This window comes from Fusarium subglutinans (assembly GCF_013396075.1).
Source record: "Fusarium subglutinans strain NRRL 66333 chromosome Unknown NRRL66333_c0000002, whole genome shotgun sequence".
In the NCBI taxonomy this organism is placed as follows: Eukaryota; Fungi; Ascomycota; class Sordariomycetes; order Hypocreales; family Nectriaceae; genus Fusarium; species Fusarium subglutinans.
In genome coordinates, this window is record NW_023502065.1 from 152,201 (window position 1) to 172,517 (window position 20,317).

General features: G+C 51.1%; 6 protein-coding genes across 6 annotated transcripts; 4 read left to right on the top strand and 2 right to left on the bottom strand.

The window, feature by feature from the left end:
- Positions 1-1,418: 1,418 nt before the first annotated feature.
- Positions 1,419-5,273, top strand: FSUBG_370 (nonribosomal peptide synthetase; the record flags this gene model as incomplete). The annotated part of the gene is made up of 1 exon (XM_036681609.1): positions 1,419-5,273. One exon carries the CDS (start codon positions 1,419-1,421, stop codon positions 5,271-5,273), a length of 3,855 nt encoding a protein of 1,284 aa, XP_036543893.1.
- A 1,724-nt stretch (positions 5,274-6,997) lies between these two features.
- FSUBG_371 (uncharacterized protein) lies at positions 6,998-8,257 on the top strand (the record flags this gene model as incomplete). The annotated part of the gene is made up of 1 exon (XM_036681620.1): positions 6,998-8,257. One exon carries the CDS (start codon positions 6,998-7,000, stop codon positions 8,255-8,257), a length of 1,260 nt encoding a protein of 419 aa, XP_036543894.1.
- A 1,167-nt stretch (positions 8,258-9,424) lies between these two features.
- Positions 9,425-10,512, top strand: FSUBG_372 (methyltransferase; the record flags this gene model as incomplete). Its single annotated transcript, XM_036681631.1, has 2 exons — positions 9,425-10,407; positions 10,461-10,512. The coding sequence occupies 2 exons, from the start codon at positions 9,425-9,427 to the stop codon at positions 10,510-10,512; spliced, it is 1,035 nt and encodes a 344-aa protein (XP_036543895.1).
- A 1,336-nt stretch (positions 10,513-11,848) lies between these two features.
- FSUBG_373 (uncharacterized protein) lies at positions 11,849-12,670 on the top strand (the record flags this gene model as incomplete). The annotated part of the gene is made up of 2 exons (XM_036681642.1): positions 11,849-12,113; positions 12,171-12,670. The coding sequence occupies 2 exons, from the start codon at positions 11,849-11,851 to the stop codon at positions 12,668-12,670; spliced, it is 765 nt and encodes a 254-aa protein (XP_036543896.1).
- A 669-nt stretch (positions 12,671-13,339) lies between these two features.
- On the bottom strand, positions 13,340-14,936 carry FSUBG_374 (APG17-like protein; the record flags this gene model as incomplete). The annotated part of the gene is made up of 2 exons (XM_036681653.1): positions 13,340-14,338; positions 14,388-14,936. 2 exons carry the CDS (start codon positions 14,934-14,936, stop codon positions 13,340-13,342), a joined length of 1,548 nt encoding a protein of 515 aa, XP_036543897.1.
- A 786-nt stretch (positions 14,937-15,722) lies between these two features.
- On the bottom strand, positions 15,723-18,680 carry FSUBG_375 (uncharacterized protein; the record flags this gene model as incomplete). Its single annotated transcript, XM_036681664.1, has 2 exons — positions 15,723-18,281; positions 18,339-18,680. 2 exons carry the CDS (start codon positions 18,678-18,680, stop codon positions 15,723-15,725), a joined length of 2,901 nt encoding a protein of 966 aa, XP_036543898.1.
- Between the last annotated feature and the right edge of the window lie 1,637 nt (positions 18,681-20,317).

The window sequence follows — 20,317 nt, forward strand, 5'->3', positions numbered from 1 at the left end:
ACAGGCCTCTGAGGGTAAAGTACTCCGGTTCTTGGGGGGTCTAGAGTTGGAAAAGTTGGCAGAGGAGGGTGGTGACACGTTGGCAGCTCGGTGAGATAATAGGACAAGAGGCCATGATGATATCAGTGGAAGGGCAACGGGGAGAATTTGTTCTGCCCTGCGAGATCCGAACTGTCAACGTACTAATTTGGTGCGTCTCGTGTGACGAGTAGCTGGAAAGTATGTACGAACTCTTGAATAATCCCGCAATTGATATGCGTGTGACGTGCTCCTGGAGAAAAGGTCCAGGTCGAGGTGCTGGGATTAACACATTGTGCATAATCATGCTGCAGTAACATGAAGTATCACGTATAATTGTAGACAGCTCATCCTCTTTCTGTAGCAATGCTTTATCAAACTAAGTCCGTAACGGAAACATAAACTCTGTATCAATCGGCCAAGTTGATGTTGAACACTTTCAAGTAATGGAAGAACACAAATTGAAGATTACCCTGTAACGTCGCTAGGGGAGTTCCGATTGGCACTACGAGACAGAAGCAGGGGTGCTGTAAAGGATGTTTCTAGCACGTGAAAGTGGCCCAAATGTTTGGTTTCGTTGAGAAATCCCCTGTTTCTTCTCTACAGGGATCAGACCTCTTCAAGATTATATTACAGCGATTGTACATCGTAATATCTACAGGGCCATGAATTGAATCAAAATACCAGAGAACCAAAGATGCGCTTCTATTCCCCTCCATCGTTAGGAACCTTTCTCCAGGCCAGATGGAGTCCCCCCTCCCCCTCCAGGTCCCAAAATTGGCGGGCAGCTAGGCCTGAAATGTCTTTAGGGCAGTCCAATCATGGGCTACGTGGGGGCAAGTCAATTGGCACCCGCCCTGACAGCGATTAAGGCACTGGTACTCTGTGCCGTGAATAAAATGTCGACTACTCCTTACTTCCAAGTGGCTTCTTTTTAAAAACCTAGCGACTTGGTGATACTTCTGTATTTATTCTTATTCTTATCTTCAATTGACCTTGACCGGTGTTGTAGCACAACAGCTGGTTGTTATCTTGCTGGCCCACAAGCTTTGGGATATGGCAGCTTGAAAAGTGTCTATTGTTACAAGAGTAAGAGTAAGAGATAGCAATGACACCTCGCTTGGGGATCACAGACTAACGTTACCGAGCCCCCTAGTAAAGGTTATCATCTACTCCGTACTATAGTGGGAGGCTAATTGTTGGGGATAGACAGACAAACAGACAGACAGAACATTACCGGACCCGTCACCGACATCTCTTTTAGCCCAGTCAGTGGTCGCGTGACCCACCCACCGCTTCATCTCTACCTACCTACCTCCAGCTCACTCACTCACTCACTAACTACAACTCTCTCCCTCCTCACATTCATTCACAATCTCACACAAACCTTCTCTGGCATCATGTCAATTATCGATGTCAACAAGGATCTCGCTGCTCTCTTCGAGCAGCAGGCCCAAGCAACTCCAGACGCAGTGGCCCTCGAGGATGAGAAGAGATCCCTCACATACGCAGAGCTCGACAGAGAAACATGGGCCCTAGCCGAGCGATTGCGTGACTACGGTGTTGGCCGCGATGATCTCGTCGGTGTCCTCATGGGCAGAAGCGCAGACTACGTTATCGCCGCCCTCGCTGCCCTCAGAGCAGGCGGTGCGTTCCTGGTGCTTGAGGTTGCGTACCCTGCTGGCCTCTTGCGAGATGTCATCGAAGATGCGAAGCCAACTGTCATCCTCACTCAGTCCGAGTACTCGGGCAATCTCACCTCTGAAACCCCGGTTATTGTTGTCGATAGTCCTGACAAGTTGGCCAGGGGAAGGATCTCGCCTCATCTGGATGAGAGGAGATCGCTGCCGGAGGACGATGATGTGGAGCGTTTGCTGTTTGTGTCGTACTCTTCTGGTACGACGGGAAAGCCCAAGGGTATTATGAATCCCCACAGGGCGGCGGTTCGCTCCTACGACCTGAGATTTGCTGTCAGCGATCTCAAGCCCGGTGATAGGGTGGCATGTAATGTGTTCTTCATCTGGGAGATGCTTCGACCTCTGATTCGAGGTGCTACAACTGTAGCTATTCCCGACCACGCCAGCTACGACCCACTTGCTCTTGTTGAGCTTCTCTCACAATGGCGAATTACCGATACCCTAATGACACCTACGCTTTTGGCCACAGTTCTGTCCCGGCATCCCAAGCTGGGCGAGAAGTTGCCCCATCTTCGCTCGCTGTGGCTGAACGGTGAGGTTGTCACTACAGATCTTGTGCGTCGTGCTATGGATGCTCTTCCTGAGACACGTCTTCTCAACGTCTACAGTGCTTGCGAGACTCACGAGACTGCTGTTGGAGATATCAGAACCTTTGTCGACTTTGACACACGAGTGTGTCCTGTTGGTCCTCCAACAGACCCTGAGCACACCTATGTTCTGGACGAGGCTGGCAACAGAGTCAGCCAAGGTGATAGCGGAGAGCTTTACGTTGGTGGAAAACTCCTAGCACGAGGATATCTCAACCTGCCTGAAACAACAGCCAAGGCATTCCAACCGGATCCGTTCGCTGGAGATAAAGATGCACGCATGTACCGAACGGGTGATCTGGCTCGCATTCTCCCCAATGGCCTCTTGGAGATCACTGGCCGAGTCGGCGGCATGATTAAGACTCGTGGTTATACCGTCCAGCCCGGAGCCGTTGAGAGCGCCATCCGAAAGCATCTTGCCGTTCGTGACTGCGCTGTAGTCGCTCACGGTGAAGGCCTAGAGAGACAGATTGTTGCTTATATCGTTCGTGAGAAGGGCGAGACTAGAGATCGAACCATTCCTCTCGTCGATGAATATGGCTACAGCCCCGTCGCCCGACGTGCTCTCACTGACCACCTCGCCCACTACATGATCCCCTCAGTCTGGGTTGAGCTAGAAGAGCTCCCTACACATGGAGTTTCTGGAAAGGTAGATCTCAAGGCTCTGCCTGCACCGCCATCTCCGAGATCGCCGAGACCCGTTGAGAAAAAGAAGAAGGAGCATAACATCAAGGTCAAGACCGAGACTGTTATTCAGTTATGGGCTGCGTCGCTTAACATGCCCGCTAGCGTCATCACACCGAAGCACGACTTTTTCGACCTGGGAGGCCATTCGCTGGCTCTCGCTGACCTTGCTGGCCGCCTCACCAAGACGTTTGGCTTTCCCGTTCCTCTAGCTCCGCTTGCTGGAACACCGACTCTTGAGGGACATGTTTCAGCTATCAAGGCTGCTCGCGATGGCCATACTGCTGCGGTGCAGGCTGATCTCCCCGCTGTTCTTCGCGCAGACTCTGTGCTTCCTGAAGATATTCAGGGTAATGGTAACCCTATGCGAGCGCTTAGAGATGCCGAGACCATTCTCCTTACTGGTGTTACCGGATACCTTGGTGCTTTCCTCCTCAAGAACTTGGTCGATTCTACAGACGCACAGATTATTTGTCTCGTGCGATTCCCTGAACCCGTCGAAGACTGCGCACCCGCTGGTATGGCCCGTATCCGAAAGAACTTGATCGATCTTGGACTCTGGGAGGATTATCTCCTGGAGCGTATTGAGATCCTGCCTGGTACACTTACCCGAAAGCGATTTGGTCTTGCTCCTGATGTCTTTGATGAGCTGGCGACTCGTGTGCAGGTCATTGTCCACGCTGCTGCTACCGTTAACCTTGTATATCCCTATGCTGCACTGCGAAACGCTAATGTTATGGGCACGCGTGAGATTCTTCGTCTTGCAGGCCGCAGCGGTGCTACCGTTCACCACGTTTCTACCAATGGCGTTCTGCCTCCTTCACATACCGGCTGGTGTGAGGACACTGTCATCGATGTTGACGATGTTCCTACCAAGTTGTTGGATGGCTATGGCCAGACTAAATGGGTTGCTGAGAAGCTTGTTAACGAGGCGAGCCGTCGTGGTATTCCCGTGCGTGTATACCGTCCTGGAACTATCTCTGGCCACAGTGTCTCTGGCTCAACCAACGCCTGGGATTTGATCAATGCCATTCTCGTCGAGTCTCTTCAACTTGGTCGTGCTCCTGATGTCGAGGGTTGGTATATCGAGATGACCCCCGTGGACTTTGTCAGCGACGCCATCGTCACTCTCGCAAACCACACCAACGACACCGAGCAGACTATGTACCATCTCGGCGATCCTGCTCCCGTTCCCTCTGGAGAATTGTTTGCATCCCTAGCCAAGCTGGGCTACCCTACTGAGACCCTACCATGGGACGACTGGGTTGCTCTATGGTGGGAGAAGCGCGGTAACCGAAAGACGGGCGACGATCCTTTCACAGTCGACATTCTCCGCGGTGGTATGCCCAGCGTCGAAGTCCTAAAGTCCGTCATCGTTCTCAAAGACGGCAAGACACAGCCCACACTCGACAAGTACAACGTGCCCCGCCCCAAGATGGACGACGGTCTTCTCGAGATCTACATGCGACACTTCTACGCCCGCGGATGGCTCTCCCGCCCTCCCCGTCGCGAACAAGTCAACGGCGTAGCCAAGAAGTGCCGCAAGGGCCGTCTCGCAGGAAAAGTCGCCGTCGTAACAGGCGCATCTTCTGGAATCGGCGCCGCAGTAGCAGCTGGTCTCGCCAAAGAAGGCGCACACGTTGCAGTCGCTGCTCGTCGGACTGAAGCCCTCGAAGGCGTCAAGAAGAAGATCAGCGTCTACGGCGGTAAAGTCCTCATTCACAAGACCGATGTTACAAATAAGGCTCAGGTGGAATCTCTTATGAAGGAGGCTACTGAACAGCTGGGACCGGTCGATATTCTTGTTAGTTGCGCGGGTGTGATGTACTTCACCATGATGGCGAATAACCAGACCGACGAGTGGGAGCGCACCGTCGACGTTAACTGCAAGGGTCTTCTGCACTGTCTGTCATCCACAGTCCCAGGCATGCTATCCCGAGGCGCAGGCCACATTGTGGCTATCTCGTCCGACGCAGGCCGCAAGGTATTCCCGGGTCTGGGCGTCTACTCCGCGAGTAAATTCTTCGTCGAAGCGACGCTGCAGGCCCTGCGCCTGGAGACGGCAGGCTCTGGCCTACGGGTCACGGCCGTGCAGCCCGGAAATGTGGCGACGGACCTGCTGGGCATGTCGACCGACCAGGAGGCGCTGAAGAAGTACGGTGAGCCTACGGGTGCCGAGGTCCTCAAGCCTGAAGAAGTTGCTAGCGCCATTGTGTACGCTGTGTGTCAGCCGCCGCATGTTGCTGTGAATGAGGTTCTCATTGAGCCTCGTGATGAGCCGATTTAGAATGTTTATGCATGGCGTGAAACAAAATTTGTATCTAGATTTATGATCTCAGGAATTTGTTCTCTTGTTTGTTTTGCTTAGCCGGATCATGATCATGGGTTGGATCACGAGATGTTGGGATGGAAAATGAAATAGTGTTTGGCAGCATGTTTCACCACGTGGGGGAAGGGATGAAGCGCAATGCCGCGATGGGAGAAGCATTAATGAGTTTGTAAAACTGATGAATTGACGAAAGGATCTATTAAAACCGTCTCGAGTTGATTAAAAGTTCATCTACACAGTGACATGCCCCCTGAATCCGAAAATACAAGAAGCATTTAGCCTGTCAAGCTGTTGAGTGGCACTTTGTCTATTCAGGCCTGTCTGCCGAATTCCGGCTTGTCAAGGACTAGACTAATTAATTAATCGTAGGCGGAAGAATAGAATAGACGATGGATGTTTATAATTATGCATAGGCAGGCGGTCCTTGGCCGCATGTCATCCTGAAACAAGGGAGTTGGTGTTGTGTCAGAGACGGGTTTCGAAGTTTTGGGGGAGAGTTTTTCCGTGGATGAGAGGCGTTTGTTTGGAGGGGGATACAGGGCTGGGCCGGTCTACTTTACAGGGGTTCGATATGCTTTGGCGGATGATGTTATGCTTGTTGTTAGTGCTGAAGCCACTAAATGGCTATCGTATTGAATGCGAATTATCTATATACAAATAAGTAATTGATCGTTTTCGTCTTGTAGGATTAGTGATGCCTTTATGTGAAGAATACGAAAAAGTGGTCATCATAAATAAGCATCTCCGGAAGAAACTCTCTAATCACACTCGGCGGCTCAAGACATTTTCTATCATTCCATCTTGAGGCTCAAACACAGCCGTTGGATGTTCCACCAATGATCTTAGCGCCCCTTGCGCTGGCTCCAAACAGGCCCTGACAAGGGGTTGAGAGATAGATAGATACAGTGGGGAAAGACCTGGGAGCGCTTCAACGGACGAATTGTTCTTTTTGGCAGATTCGAATTCCGGTGAAGTCGGGCCTTGGCGACGGTGTAAGACATGGGGGTTCACTCATCGCTTAGAAAGGGAGACGAGATGTCAAGTGTTTGGTTTGGAAAGGGACGAAACGGGATGAGTGACATGTTTTGATGGGAAACTAAACATGTTTGTATGAACAGAGAATTATAGCACTGTAGATATGATTTTGGTACAAGTGATAGACATAAATTCAACAATAAAGAATAAGTCGTAGAGTAACATGATCTGCTTGCTTCTAGACCAGCGCTTGTAGTCTAAACCCCAGCATCGGTTCACTGGCCCCCGTCTGACTTACACTCAACGACAAGGATCACCAACATCAACGAGATTGACTACGGAGCGAGGCCCACGGTCCACCGCCTCGCCTCAGACGCCGAGCATCAGATCCCCATCGCTAAACCCTGTGTAGAAGTCATCCGCCGAGCAGTGTCTCGACTATATATCCAACTTGATCAACCCTCATTTTTGCTCTCTTCTCTCCTCAACCTCTATTCTTTCACGGACCTCGAAGGACCAGATTCGCCATTCTTTCTTTTTGTACTTTTTTGTACTTCACTTTCATTCCAAACATTCACTTTCGTTCAGAGCCTTGACGGCCGTTCAATTCAAACAAAACTCACTCTTTTTAACATCTGGTCCTAGAGACTCTCACGAAGCCCAAACTTTCTACCCAAATTTCAAGACTTTTTATATCTACCGCAAAAATGAAGAACGCCGCTGCCCTTCTTACTCTTCTTCCCCTCGTCGCCGCCCACGGCTTCGTCAAGTCTCCTACTCCCCGCAAGCCCGGCAATGCCTTCAAGGCTGCCTGCGGCGAGCAGCCCTTCTACCAGCAGTCGGCCGACATCAACGGCAACGTCCAGGGCATCAAGCAGGTCGTCGGATCCGACTTTGACGCCAAGGACTGCAACCTCTGGCTGTGCAAGGGCTTCCAGTTCGACGACAACAAGGACAATGTCCAGAGCTACAAGCTCGGCGAGAAGATTGACTTTGATGTCACCATCGCTGCTCCTCATACCGGTTATGCCAACGTCTCCGTTGTCAAGACCTCCACTGATAAGATGATCGGAGAGCCTCTTATCGAGTTTGAGAACTATGCTGCCAACGCTGGTCTCAACCCCAACAACACTGCCTTCAGCGTCACTCTTCCTGAGAGCTTGGGTGGTGAGTGCACCAAGGCTGGTGACTGTGTTCTCCAGTGGTTCTGGGATGCTCCTGATATCAACCAGACCTACGAGTCTTGCGTTGACTTTGTCGTCGGCGCTGGATCTGGCTCTGGCTCCGGATCTGGTTCCACCAAGCCTTCTTCCGCTGCCTCTGCTGCCCCCGTCGCTACCTCCGCCCCTGCTGCTGAGAAGCCCAGCGCTACCACTCTCGAGGCCGTCGCTGTTACTTCCTCCGCCCTCGGCCCCATCTTTGAGAGCGTGACCACCGCCGTTCCCGAGCCCACTGCCACTGCCCCCGATGCCGGCGACGACGAGGACTGCGATGAGGAGCCCGTTGACGAGGGCGACGATGAGGACTGTGATGATGAGGACGAGCCCACCCCTTCTGCTGCCGCTGAGACCGGTGATGACGAGGACTGCGATGAGGATGAGGAGCCCGATACCGGTGATGATGACGAGGAGTGCCCTGCCGACGATGGTGATGAGTACGACACCCAACCCGCGACACCCAGCAACACCGCCCAAGGAATCTCCGCAGCCGCTAACACCGCCGCAGTTACTAAGACTCAGGACAACGCTTACCCCGTGCCCAAGTCCACTGGACAGAGCTCATCTGACAAGACTGGTTCCGGCTCCAAGGGCTCCAACAACGCTGGCAGCAACAACAACTATGGCAATGCCGGCAGCAGCAACAACAATGCTGGTAGCAACACCATCGTGACTTCATATGTTACCGTTTCTGCTGCTGAGACCCACTACGTCACCGTCACTGCTGACGCTCCTGCTTGCACTGCTTGAGTATAAGCGGTGAAGTGTGTGCGTATAAGCTTCTTGGGGATGTTGTTTGTTTTCTTGGACGGGGTATATATTATTCATTTGATGTAGATATTTACGTACGGGTAGCCTCCTGTGGGGGATATTCAATGTGAGATATTTGAGGAATCATTTTGTCTTTTACAGTGAAGTTTTATGTTCAAGAATAAGTCGGTGATGAAGTATTGAGTGCATTGCCTGAATAGGAAATTAACACGGGCCCGGTACGGGGGTGGCATACGCTTAGTGCGAGCCAAGCTCTTTAGCTGACAGGTATGAATTTGGGCTCAAGGTTAGATATAGCCTATAAACCCGCGGTCTTTTGCTATTGTAATTGCTATAACACCGATGACTTTGAACTAAACTCACTAGTCGAGGCTATTGATGCACGAGTTATTTACTTTTGCGCCCAATCCTTCCAAGATCAAAGGAATGTTTGTGTGAAGGACGAGCATCTGTCTGAACAACTTGCTCATGGCAGCTTACTCCTACGAGCCCGCTACTTTTCTCCTTTAGGCTATTGGTCCATCGCATAGGAGCTTGACTCTAGTTCTGCACATTGCTGCAGTGCATCGTGAGCTTTCTTGGTGTTGTGTGGCTTATGCACCGCTTAGGTATTCCCTCCATCTGATTGGAGTGGCTTAAGCAATTCACAAAGATTGGAAGAAAAGCGAGACTGCTGCCTGACAACATTGCTTTTGGAGGCTTTTCAGCTAAGCCTTTGTTCCGGCTCCCCGTTTCTGGTCCTTATTGATCGCCTGCAAGTATAGTAGAGTAGAGTAATGAAGAAGCAGTCCTCGTTCCATGATGCGAATACCTTTTAAGTCAACTTGCGTCACTCCATGACATCAGCTGTACTGTACCTTACAGATAATAATTACTCATCTCAGCTATATGTATGTTGGTGGTGATTGATCCCTGTGACGAACACTTCATCGTGCTTCTCAAAATGAGACATGTCATCTTTGTCTCAGACTCAGATCCCTGCGGGGCATAGAAGATCATTAATGCATAGTTCGGTAACCGATGCATGATACGTAAAAAGACCAAAGAGCGCCCGACAGCTGAAGAATGCGTCATTTTTCTTCTTCTTCCTCTCCAAATCAATCTACCGACAGGGACAAAACGTGCATTGAGTAAGCCACCAACACAATGGGACCACCTAACGTGTATTCCGAGTCCGCGTCGCCGGAAATCGAGCCAAATGAGCAGATTCTGGCTGATCTGATTGATGATGAGGATGGCGAGTCGATTTCTGGCGATATGTCGACGGTGTCGATAACGAGCAGTATTCTCGCGTACCGGAAGCACTATGGGCGGACGTATGAGAATATTCAGTCGACTGAGTATTGGGCGCCTAATGATGCGCAGCAGAACCATGGCCTGGACCTCACGCATGTTGGACTGTTCTATACCCTTGACGAGAAACAGTTTCTTGCGCCTATAGAAGAACCGAAACGTGTGTTGGATATCGGCACGGGCACGGGGATTTGGGCTATTGACTTTGGGGATGAGTATCCAGAGGCTGAAGTCACAGGCACAGATCTAAGTCCCATCCAACCAGTCGTGGTCCCTCCAAACGTCAAGTTCGTAATTGAAGATTGTCTGCTCGACTGGACTTGGCCTGAAGACCACTTCGACTTTATCCACATCCGCGCCATGTATGGCAGTGTTCCCGACTGGGTCGACCTATACAGCAAGGCATACACACACCTCGCACCAGGAGGCTGGATCCAAGATCTAGAAATGGACGTCAAGCTCCAGTCAGATCACGTCAAGCTACCCCCCGACCACGTCTTCAACGTCTGGGCCGACGCATTCTACACCGCCGGCCAGAAAATGGGCCGTTCATTCGGCGTCTGCAAGGGGCACACGATGCGCGATAATCTCAAAGCAGCAGGCTTCGTCGACATCGTGGAAAAGAAGATCAAGGCGCCCATGCACTCGTGGGCCAGCGACGAGAGACTGAAACGAGCAGGAGAACTGTTCCTAGAGGCTCTGGAGCAGAGTATTGAAGGGTATGCGAATTTGCTGCTCATGGATCTACTGGGTTGGTATAAGGAGGAGGTTCAGGTGTTGTTGGGGTTGTTTCGTAAGGAGATGAAGGATAAGAGTAAATGTGCTTGGGTTGAGACGTGAGTTGCGCCCTTGTTAGAGGAGCGAATGTGGGTGTGCTGACGATCGACAGGACCGTTGTATATGGACGGAAACCTTTTGGTGCTGAGACAACGACGAACTAGACGCCTGCAGGGCCAAGATCGGAGAGATCTGCTTTGGCTTACAATCCATGGAGAAGGCCTGGCCAGCACCAGAGAGATGAGTCTTTCCGGAAGGTCCACACTCCGCAGTCTGAGTTGAGGCTGCTTGGAGTGATGCTGGATATCAGCCCAACACCCGCCTTCAGCCTCATCCGCGCCTCGCAAAAACACAATCTACGATACAACCTCGTCCATATCCCCATCAAAGCTAAGCTATACCCTATTCCCGTCGATCAAAACGTCTAAACCTCTTTTACAAACGACAGATGGGTGGCTCCTCACTTCCCGTCCCACCCACCATACCAAAAGCAGCCATTTCTATATCAAGCCTCATCTAGATCAACGGATTGACAGGTCACTTTCCTGCCGAGACAACCGAGATCTATGATTCAATTTTAAACCATGGCGGCCGAACACGAAATGCCTGAAACGATCATAAGTGTGTAGAGCTAGGGGGAATATGACGGGGAGGAATGTTGGCTGTCTCAGGGAGAAGCAAGCTTATCGGGGGTGGGTGGGAACTAATCCGGTAGTTCAGGTTCTGAAGATCTGCGATCGGCGATGGGGACGGGAATGCGAGAATACGGTTATCTGTCACTGGTCGTGAGGGATTAAAAGACTTGGCAGATGATAGAGTGAAAGAGAGATTGGAGTCAACTTGGTTGCTTTCGGAGGGGATGGGGAAGAACTCGGTGACACTGCGATCAGTATCTTTGCAATCTTCAGAAAGATACAAAGACTTTACGACACAGTATATATTCACACGTAAATTATTTATGGATACTGAAGGCTGCGTTCATATCCTTCAGCCCAGACTCCTCCCATCCCATACCCAACAGAGCCCAGATCCCTAGCTACGTTGATCACCCGCGACGATCGACATCTCACACAATACCAAAAAGCTCAAGACCAGGTTACGCCAAACTCTCTAATCTACTCCCTGCCAACAAGCTTTTCTGAACCCTGGGGCAGGCTTGATGGGGAAAAGAAAAACACAACCGGCTTATGGTGTGCTACTTTTCTTTCTCCCTCAACGCAGGGGGGAATGCTACAGCCCAATCTAAGGTTTTACCTCAGGAACTTGCAGATCCTCCCGAGTTAAGCTTTATATTTCCCTGTAGAATCAGGATAAGATCGGCGTTGATGATATACCGTTGATGATATACAAGTCAAAGTCAAGCTTGTCCCTGGGAGTATAAGGCTGTGATGTCCTCTCCATGCCAAGATCTCTTCAGCTCTGGCAGCTCTGCTTCTCATCCCTCCTATCTTTCATTCTAACCTTCTTCTGCCTCTTCTGCTACGGAGTAATTGGTTCATCATGAAGTTGACACTCTTCCTCACGGTCACGCTCTTCACTGGTGTCTTGGCTGCTCCCCTGTCCAAGACAGTCATCGTTAGAGATGAGACACTTGAGGCTCGTCGTCTACCAGACTTTGCTACACCTCGCATAGGCGTCACTGTAGCCCCGGCAAAGAAAGGATCTTCTTCTCGCGTCAAGCGCTCAATCAGCCGTAAGGGCGTGAGCTTGATGAGCTTGGTTGATCGTGTCGCTGGGAAAATCAAGAAGAGGTGTGATGACATTGGTACGTCTAGGACATTTACTGTCATTTAGCGTACACTGTGCTAACAAGCGATTGCAGAATCTGTTTTGGAAGTTACCAAGGATGAGAGGTTGTCGACAGACAAGGCTGTGCACAAAGTCGTTCGCAAGATGAACAGCATTAGAGCAACACTCTCCCGAACAGTCTCCATCATGGACAGGACTCCAACTCTTGATCTCGCTCAAGACGATAGTCAAGCGCTCCTCAGAAATGTCTACATCATCACAGAGGAGCTGCACAACACAGTCAAAGACTCTATCGACACACTAGGAGGAACAGGAGCTCGCGCCATGTCTCGAGCAACCCACATGCTCACCGATGTTCTCAGCAACATCGTCACCATCAGCCCAGACATCGCCCCAGACATGTATCGCAAGCTGAGCTCCATCTTCTCAGACGTGGACCTCACAAATGAAGAGGACCTCAAAGTCTTTATCATGAGCTCGGTGACAGAGTTCCTGTCATCCATCAAGCCCGATGATCTAGACTCTTGCAGCTCTGGAGATTGTTTCGACAGTCCAAACGAAGAGTTGAAATGAAGGATGCAAATTGTTTAAACTAGGTTATTGTGTGTGTAATGAGAAACGGCCGGAATAATGACAGCAACAAGGATGGAGTATTGGAATCCTAAATCATCACGATCTTTACGAATATCAACAGCTTAGTATTTTAAGATCTTAGCATAACCCTCGCTTAATTTATTTATTTTGTCACAAGAATCTGCCTTCAAGTAAACAAATGATAAGAAACTCCAGTTGGTATCTATGATTGACTACCATCCACATATTAATGTTCGTCGTCTAAGAGATCTACACAGAAGCTATAAAATGTAGTTAGCCGCGGTCACGGCCCGTGTCGTAGCTTATTGGAGATAACCCGGGCATCATAAACATGTGTAGCATCAAAGGAAGACGCCTCGAGACAACTTCTTACAAGTAGCCGCAACTAAGATTAGCAGCCGTTGAGCCGTCACAAGTGACGATCGTTTGAAAACTGGAAAAGTTGATATCAAGAAAACTATTGTCTGCACAAATATACACAAGGAAAACAAAGAGCTATTGCACTGTCTTGGTACCTCGTCAAGATGCCACAACCGTCAGATAATCCCGACTTGAAAAAAGAGCAATATGTGGAGTATTATCCCAATCCCAGAGAACCAGCCTATCCAAAACGCCATCCCAGCTATCAATACATATCTAACTATCACCCTATCTCACTCCCCGTCTCTCACCCGCCCTAGCAAGTCTCTCCTTCGCCGCCTCGACAACACTCCTCCTCAACGGCTGCACCTCTCCATCGCCCTCATCCTCACCCTCCTTCACAACAGTCCACTTCTTCGCAGAACCCTGCATGCCCGCCCACAGATCCGTCGGCAGAAACTCCCCCACGTCCTGCCGGAACGCCTCGCGTGACACGCGATCTGTCTCGAGGAGCTTGTCCACGTTCTCTTGTGCTTTGCGCCAGAGGCTGCGCACGCGATCGTCTACTGCGCGACGGCGCTCGACCTCAAGAATCAGACTGTCGTACGCACTTGCGTAGCGCTCGTAAAAGTCCTTGAGCTGCTGCATCTCCTGTAATTTGGCAAAGACGCTCTCCTTCTCCATATCCCATCGTGTTTTAAAGTCTCCCTCGGCCGCGAGGTAGTCAGCGAGTCGATCGCCAATATCGCCCAAAATGGCGTATGCCTGTAGCATGCCCGTGTAGGCCTGTTTTGAGATGTCGTGCTGTTCCTGCAGCACTGTGTAATCCTGCTCCATTGCCGTGAGGCGCTCTTGTATTTCCTGCACCACGTCGTCGACTTCGCGTGCATCTTGCACGACAACTTTTAACATCTCGGCTCGGTCTTTGGCCGTTTTGGGTTCGAGGTCGGACACATTAGACTCTTGCTCGGCGATGACGCCTGAAATGGAGACCCCGTCGTTTCCTTGGGACTGTTTAGCCTCGGCAGCTCTACGGCGAGCGAGAGCTACGCCTCCTTCGGTCGTTCGGATCGCGGTGACGCACATGTCGAAGTGATGGGTCAGCGATGCGAGGAGCTGGGCCATGTTGGCTGAATGGTCGACTAGACTCTCGAGGATCTCGCCGGCCGATGGATTATTACCCTGTGGTATATCTTGTATGCTGGGCGTATCGGCGACCACTTTCTTCAGGTTCCGGATGTCGTTGTCGAAACGGAGTAGATCTCCGTCGAAGGATTGCTGAATAGCCTGGTCGGTGTCAGCGCATGACTGGCGATGCCTTTTGCGGGCAGCTTACCTGTAGCTCCTGGATGCTATGCTTCATCGCCTCGCGCACTCCGTCCACGCCCCCTTCATCGATAAAATCAAGGAGACTTCGTCTCTCTTCACCCTTCGGTCTAAAAACACTCTCAACCCCAGTCTCCTGCAGCATCTCCATAGTATGATCAAGCTGCCCGTCGACCAAGTCCATCGACTTGACCAGCTTTCGGAAGTCCTTCTTTCCCCACTCATACGTGCTCTGCAAGCTCCTCCTAGTTCTCACAAGAATCGCCGTCTGATCCAGTATAGACGTTCGTAAGAAGCCCGCTTGCGCAGCTAGGATGGATACATCATCATGTGACTGCCTAGCATCATTCGCGATCTCATTCGCGCGAAGAACAAGAGTCATAGAAGAAAGCGATCGTTTCGCGACAAGGAGGTGGTTAACGAGAGTGTCGATATCGATAGAGGGTGCGGTGGAAAGTCGAGATTGTGTCGCTGATCGAGGATGCGAAAGTCCAGACGAGGCTCCGGATGAGTCGCCATGACTACGGCGCAAAGAGCTTTTGGAGGAAGAAGAAGCCATGTTGAATGTGTGATGTAGGTAGGTAATGTTTAGATACTAGTGTTCACTCATGACTACATGATGGGAGCGATAATAATAGATGGTACAAGAAAGATAAAAAAGGTAATAATTACACGAGATGAAAGGGAAGAAGAAAGTTGAGATAGCGAGACGGACGGGGGAGAGCTTGAACGATGACGGAACTTGGGGTGCGATAAGCTGTGCTTCCGTTATCGCACCCACTTTCCATGAAGGTGCCTAGGCTCCACACAGTCTAGGCAGCTGACGCCTCCAAAAAAGCTCGGTTACAGGAGCTGACTCGTGATTTCCAGGGACTAACCTGGCCCGTCTAGGCACCTTTAGCGCATGGCCATAGGCTGGCCGTCTCAGGACCTGCAGTTTGGCAGTGGGGTTCCCGTCTGTTTGCGCCCTGGAACGTGGAATCTGCATTCCAGTTTGTTTATTGTTTGCACGTGGAAAAGCTGATGCCGCCATTTGTGTTACTTTGCCGCAAGTCTCACATCAATCAGCTTAAAATGGTATCATTCAAGATTGTGCAGCAAACTGGAGTTGTTTGTAACTGTGATTCATTGTTCAAAACAGTCTTGATATCTCTGCTAAATAAGTTCATGTCATCGTTCCTGAAAGAATCCCAACACCTGCGCCTATCCTCCAATCCATTCATCCTATTCCCAAAACATCAAAATATTAACCCAAGGTATAAACCTTGTCATCTCGATACCGTATACCCCCTCGAGTCATGATCATTCTAGAATCTCTAATACGCTCTCAATCAAAATTCAAGCTTTATCGGCTAGTAGCCGGGGACTCCAGCCTCCGATCATGCTCATAAGGCGTCGGCGCTGGAGAATTAACCCTTGTTGTAAAAGCAGAGTCGATGTGGAAATAGCTCTGGATAGAAGAATACTTCTCTCCGGAGGTGTTTTCATCTTCCACGTATTTACCCTCTTTGCGGATGACGGGGGGATACGACCTGTCGTCACCTTGCTTCGGCTTAGCAGCATCCTTGTCGTCGGCTCGTCCACCGCCTGCGTTGGACTGAGCGTTGTCGAGATCTGCGGCGCCCTTGGAGCCCATGCCGCCCTCTAGAAGCTCACCGCCTTCCATGACAGTGCGCAGCTCGAGGTTCTCGTCCTTGGAGTAAACGCGCACGCCAACGATGCAGATGGCGTTCCAGGGCTCGGGCATCTTTTCCTCCTCCGAGTCGTAGTCCTCTTGGGCGGCGGCTTGGTTGGCTTGTGTGAGGCGAGGCTTGCGAGCCATGTCATCGCTACTGTAGAGAGCTTCCCAGTCTTCAACAGGAGAATCAGAGGACTCGCCTGCGGAATCGTAGGCAGGTCGAGGGCGGACGGGAAGAGGCTCTTCCTCCTCGATGGGAGCGGGAGGTCCTCCACTGACTGGTGGGACTTCCTGCTTCTCCTCAGCACCCTCGACTGTAGAGTCCATAGACTTGGGAGTCAAGTGAGGCGATCCAGTTGAGACAGAAATAACCGCATCGTCATGATCCTTGTAATGCTCGTCAACAACAACAGGCTCATCCTTGTCATCTGAAATCTTGATCTCCTCAGTCTTCTTGCTCAAAGCCTCATCATCAGCCTCCTGAGCCCTCTTCTCAGCTTCAGCAGCCTTCTCGGCCTCGGCCTTAGCAAGCCTCTCCCTCTTCATCTGCTCGCGCTCAGCCTTGACCTTGGCGTTGAACTCCTCATCAAGACGGTTCTGCTCAGCCTCCCACTCTGCGCGACGTCGCTTTCTCTTGTCCGCGTTCTTCTTGGTCTGCTGCTTGGTGACGTCGCGGTTGGTAGAGCGCTTCTCCCACATGCGGCGACGCTCTTTCTGGCGACTGGCAGAAGCCTTCTTCTGATCCTTCTTCTGACGAAGCTTGGTGACCTTGTCCATGTGGTCCCAAGCCTTGCTATGAGCTAGATCATAGGCATAGCCAACTTGAGCGAGCTTCTCATTCTCAGTTCTGTCGGCAGCCTCGCGCTTGACGACCTGCTCAACAGACTGACCATTGGAATCTCGTTCACCAGTGACCTTGAGGTAGACAACATAGTTACCAGAGGGGAGATCAGGCAGCTCAACAGAAACAGAACGATCCATGAGATAGTTGCCGTGAGATCGGACAATGTAGTCCTCGGCATCGGGGCTGTCCTCGTAGTGAAGCCGGAAGTGAAGACGGAAGGAGTACTGTCCTTGAAGGCCCTTGAAATATCGGCCATCAAGCTGCGAAAGAACTAGAACAAGAGGTGAGTCCTGGGTCAACTTGATGTGGAACTTTTCATGGTAAGCCGCCTTCCACGGGACATCAACACCAATCCAGCGCTGGCAGCATCGCCAGTCTCGATCGCGGAAGAGTCGAGTCCGGTCGAAGTGAGAATACTTCCGAATAAGATCCTCGTAAGATATCCAGAAAACAGAGTCGCTGCCGAACTTGTGGTCCATCTCCTCCTGCACTTCAGTAGTCCACTCTTTGGAACCATCACTCCAAGCTCCCTCCCAGATACCCTTGCGGACCTTACCCCAAGGATTGCGCAGCTTGACCAAGCGCTGGCCAGACTTTAGAGTCCGTGCCTCCATGACGACATAGGCATGTCCTTCAGAGATGCCATTGCGCTCTCCGTAGCCGTGCTCAAGAAGACCAGTGGAAGCGCCAAAGAGGAACTCATCGTTGACTCGTGACATCTCCTTATCCCAGAACTCATCGATATCGAGAATATCAGACGTCAAGAGCTCAGTAGTAACTCCACCAGAGAGATCCTCGACACCCTCGCCAATCCAGCCACCAGCCAATGACGCATAGTCACCATGAGCCTTGGCGTAGGCCTTCTCGAAGAGAGGAACCCAAGTCTCATTCTGGTCTCTGCACTGCGCAAAGAAAAGGGCCTTTGAGCCAGTCTGATACGTCTTGCGATAAACATTCTCGTTATCCTCACGATCGATCTGCTGCAGAAGATCTCTCTGCATGGAGGGGGAATCCCACAAGGGGGACTTGAGATAGAGTTTATCGTCGATGATGGAGTAGATCCATTCGCCATCTCGATAAAAGACAAAGCCGTAGATGCCGATCTTTGTGTCATGGGCAACGCAGATCCGCTGTAGACCTCCTGGAACATTGGCCAGAGCTGTTAGGCCAGCCATGATCCAGCAGTCTCCTAGACTGCCCTGCTTGACGTCACCACCGCTAACCTCTTTCATGAAGGTGGGATCCTCAAAGATCTCGTGCACGCGCTTGACGGCCTTGGGAACAGCCGCCTTTGAGCTCAGCAGCGTTGTCCTGTTGAGCTCGAATTTCTGCGATCCCAGGTTATTCAAGCAGTGGCCCTTCTCATACTTGAGATCCCAATCCTAGTAGATGCATTAGCGCCAAATTCACATTGGACTACAAACAGACAGTAAACTCACCAAATCCCAACCAGGATCTCGATATCGCATATTCACTCGCTTGCATTCTTTGATGATCTTCTCAACCTTGCGTCGACATTCCTCAGCGGCTCGCTCGTAACCGGCCGATAAGAGCTCGTTGGAATGGTAGGTAGCAGGAGGTTGCACGGGGTCGAATGGAAGGACGGCGAGAGCCTTGTGAAATTTGCGCTTGGAGAACTTCTTCCAGATGCGATTGATGCTTTTTTGAGGTGGGAGCTTCTTCTTTTTCTTCTTCTTCTGGTCGTTGTTGGTGGTGGTGGCAGGTTGGGCACGAGGCCGACGAGGATCGTCGGACTCTTCTGATGAACTGTAGCCGTGCATTGTGCTGGATGTGATATATATACGATAAATTACAGAAAGAATGGTCTCCAAAAGAGTAGCAGATTTGCTATCTGGAGTGAGGATGGTACCGTGTAGGTAGGGTGTTGGTGGGTGTATCTTGTTGAGCTATACGAGATAAGATGGCACACCCTTCAAGAGTATAAGAGAGATGGGAGATATGGCAAAGGAACCAGCGTCCCGTTAAGATCTGAAAGGAAATCGAAAAGAAAAGGAGGAAACCGAAGTCGGAGGAGAAGAAGGGTCTATATATGACAAGAGTCGAGCGAAGGAAATGGGAATGCTATTCACTGCCGCACTAGTTAGTTCCTCCGCCACCACCCATCAACCCAAGTCCCCAAAGACCAAGGGTCCACGGACACACGACACGACACGACACGACACAGTATAACTTTCACCGACGGAAACTAGAAGGCCTCGCCATGTTCCTCGCCAGCAAAACAAAGCTGTCGAGGTACAGTACCCGCAGGCACTTAGACATTCTCGAATGGCACCATTTGATGCACGGAGCACCGGACAGTGTGGATTGACTGGCAAGGGTCCTCCCCATCCCCGGAACTGGAAAGTATAAGAACGTACAGTATGGAACTAGGGCCCGATACCCGGGGCCTGCAGGCGAGACAGGAGAGGAGAGACATTGTTGTCTCATCCAAGCTCAACCAAGCGCCCTATTGATTTCACGGAAACGCGACTTCGAACCCGGTTGCATGGCACAGGGTTGCTGAGCAATTCCCCCTTCTGGCCGCGCTGACTCCAGACCGCTCTCTCTGTTGTGTTGTGTTGTGTTGGGGCTGGGTTTAACTCTCCTTGGCTTGCCTTGACGCTCAACCAAGTGTGTCAGTCTGACACCACGACACCCTCACTTTTCCGATGACACTTTTCTTTGACGACGGACAGTCCGATTCCGTAGTTTAGATGACAAAGCAGACGAAAACTGCAGTGCTGTACTGTGCAACGAAGCGAAGCGAAGGACGAGAGATCCGTCGAAACAAAGATCTACTAATCTTTCGCCATCCGCTATGGGCATGGCCTCGAATATCCCGTTGATCCGATTCGTCAGAAACAGCGAGGCTAGAACTCCTGAGTCGAGTCGTTGACCCGGCCGGTGGGTGGGTCCCCAGCATTGGATTTCTAGGGGTCCAACCTAGAACGCCTGCAGCACAGTTAGTGAGTAAGGGTCCTGGGTCCTGGGGGTCAACTCCTTTAAGGTACTTTGGCGAGGCAAACAGTGCGGGGCGCCAGGGGGACGCCCGCTCCAAGGCTGCAGACTGCACTGAGCCTCCATTGATAGGCACAGCGCTTTATCATGCAGGGACAGGACTCGTTGAGGTGACCACCTCACGGATCGACAGTGGGCGCAATACTGTCTAGACTGTCTCTCCTGAGGCCTTCAAGGCGGTGATACGGATATTACCTACCAAAATGACTGGTCATGAGCCCTTGCTCTACTCTCGGGAGGTTAGGTTGGTATCTAAAGACCCGACGGACGAAGCAATGCTTCTCCTGTCACTGCAAGCGCCTGTACGTACACCATTGACTTATTTCTGGAACAAAGGCGCCCGGATAAGGAAACAGAGTGTTATCAGTACCACGCTGTACTTTAGTTACACCAGCGATAA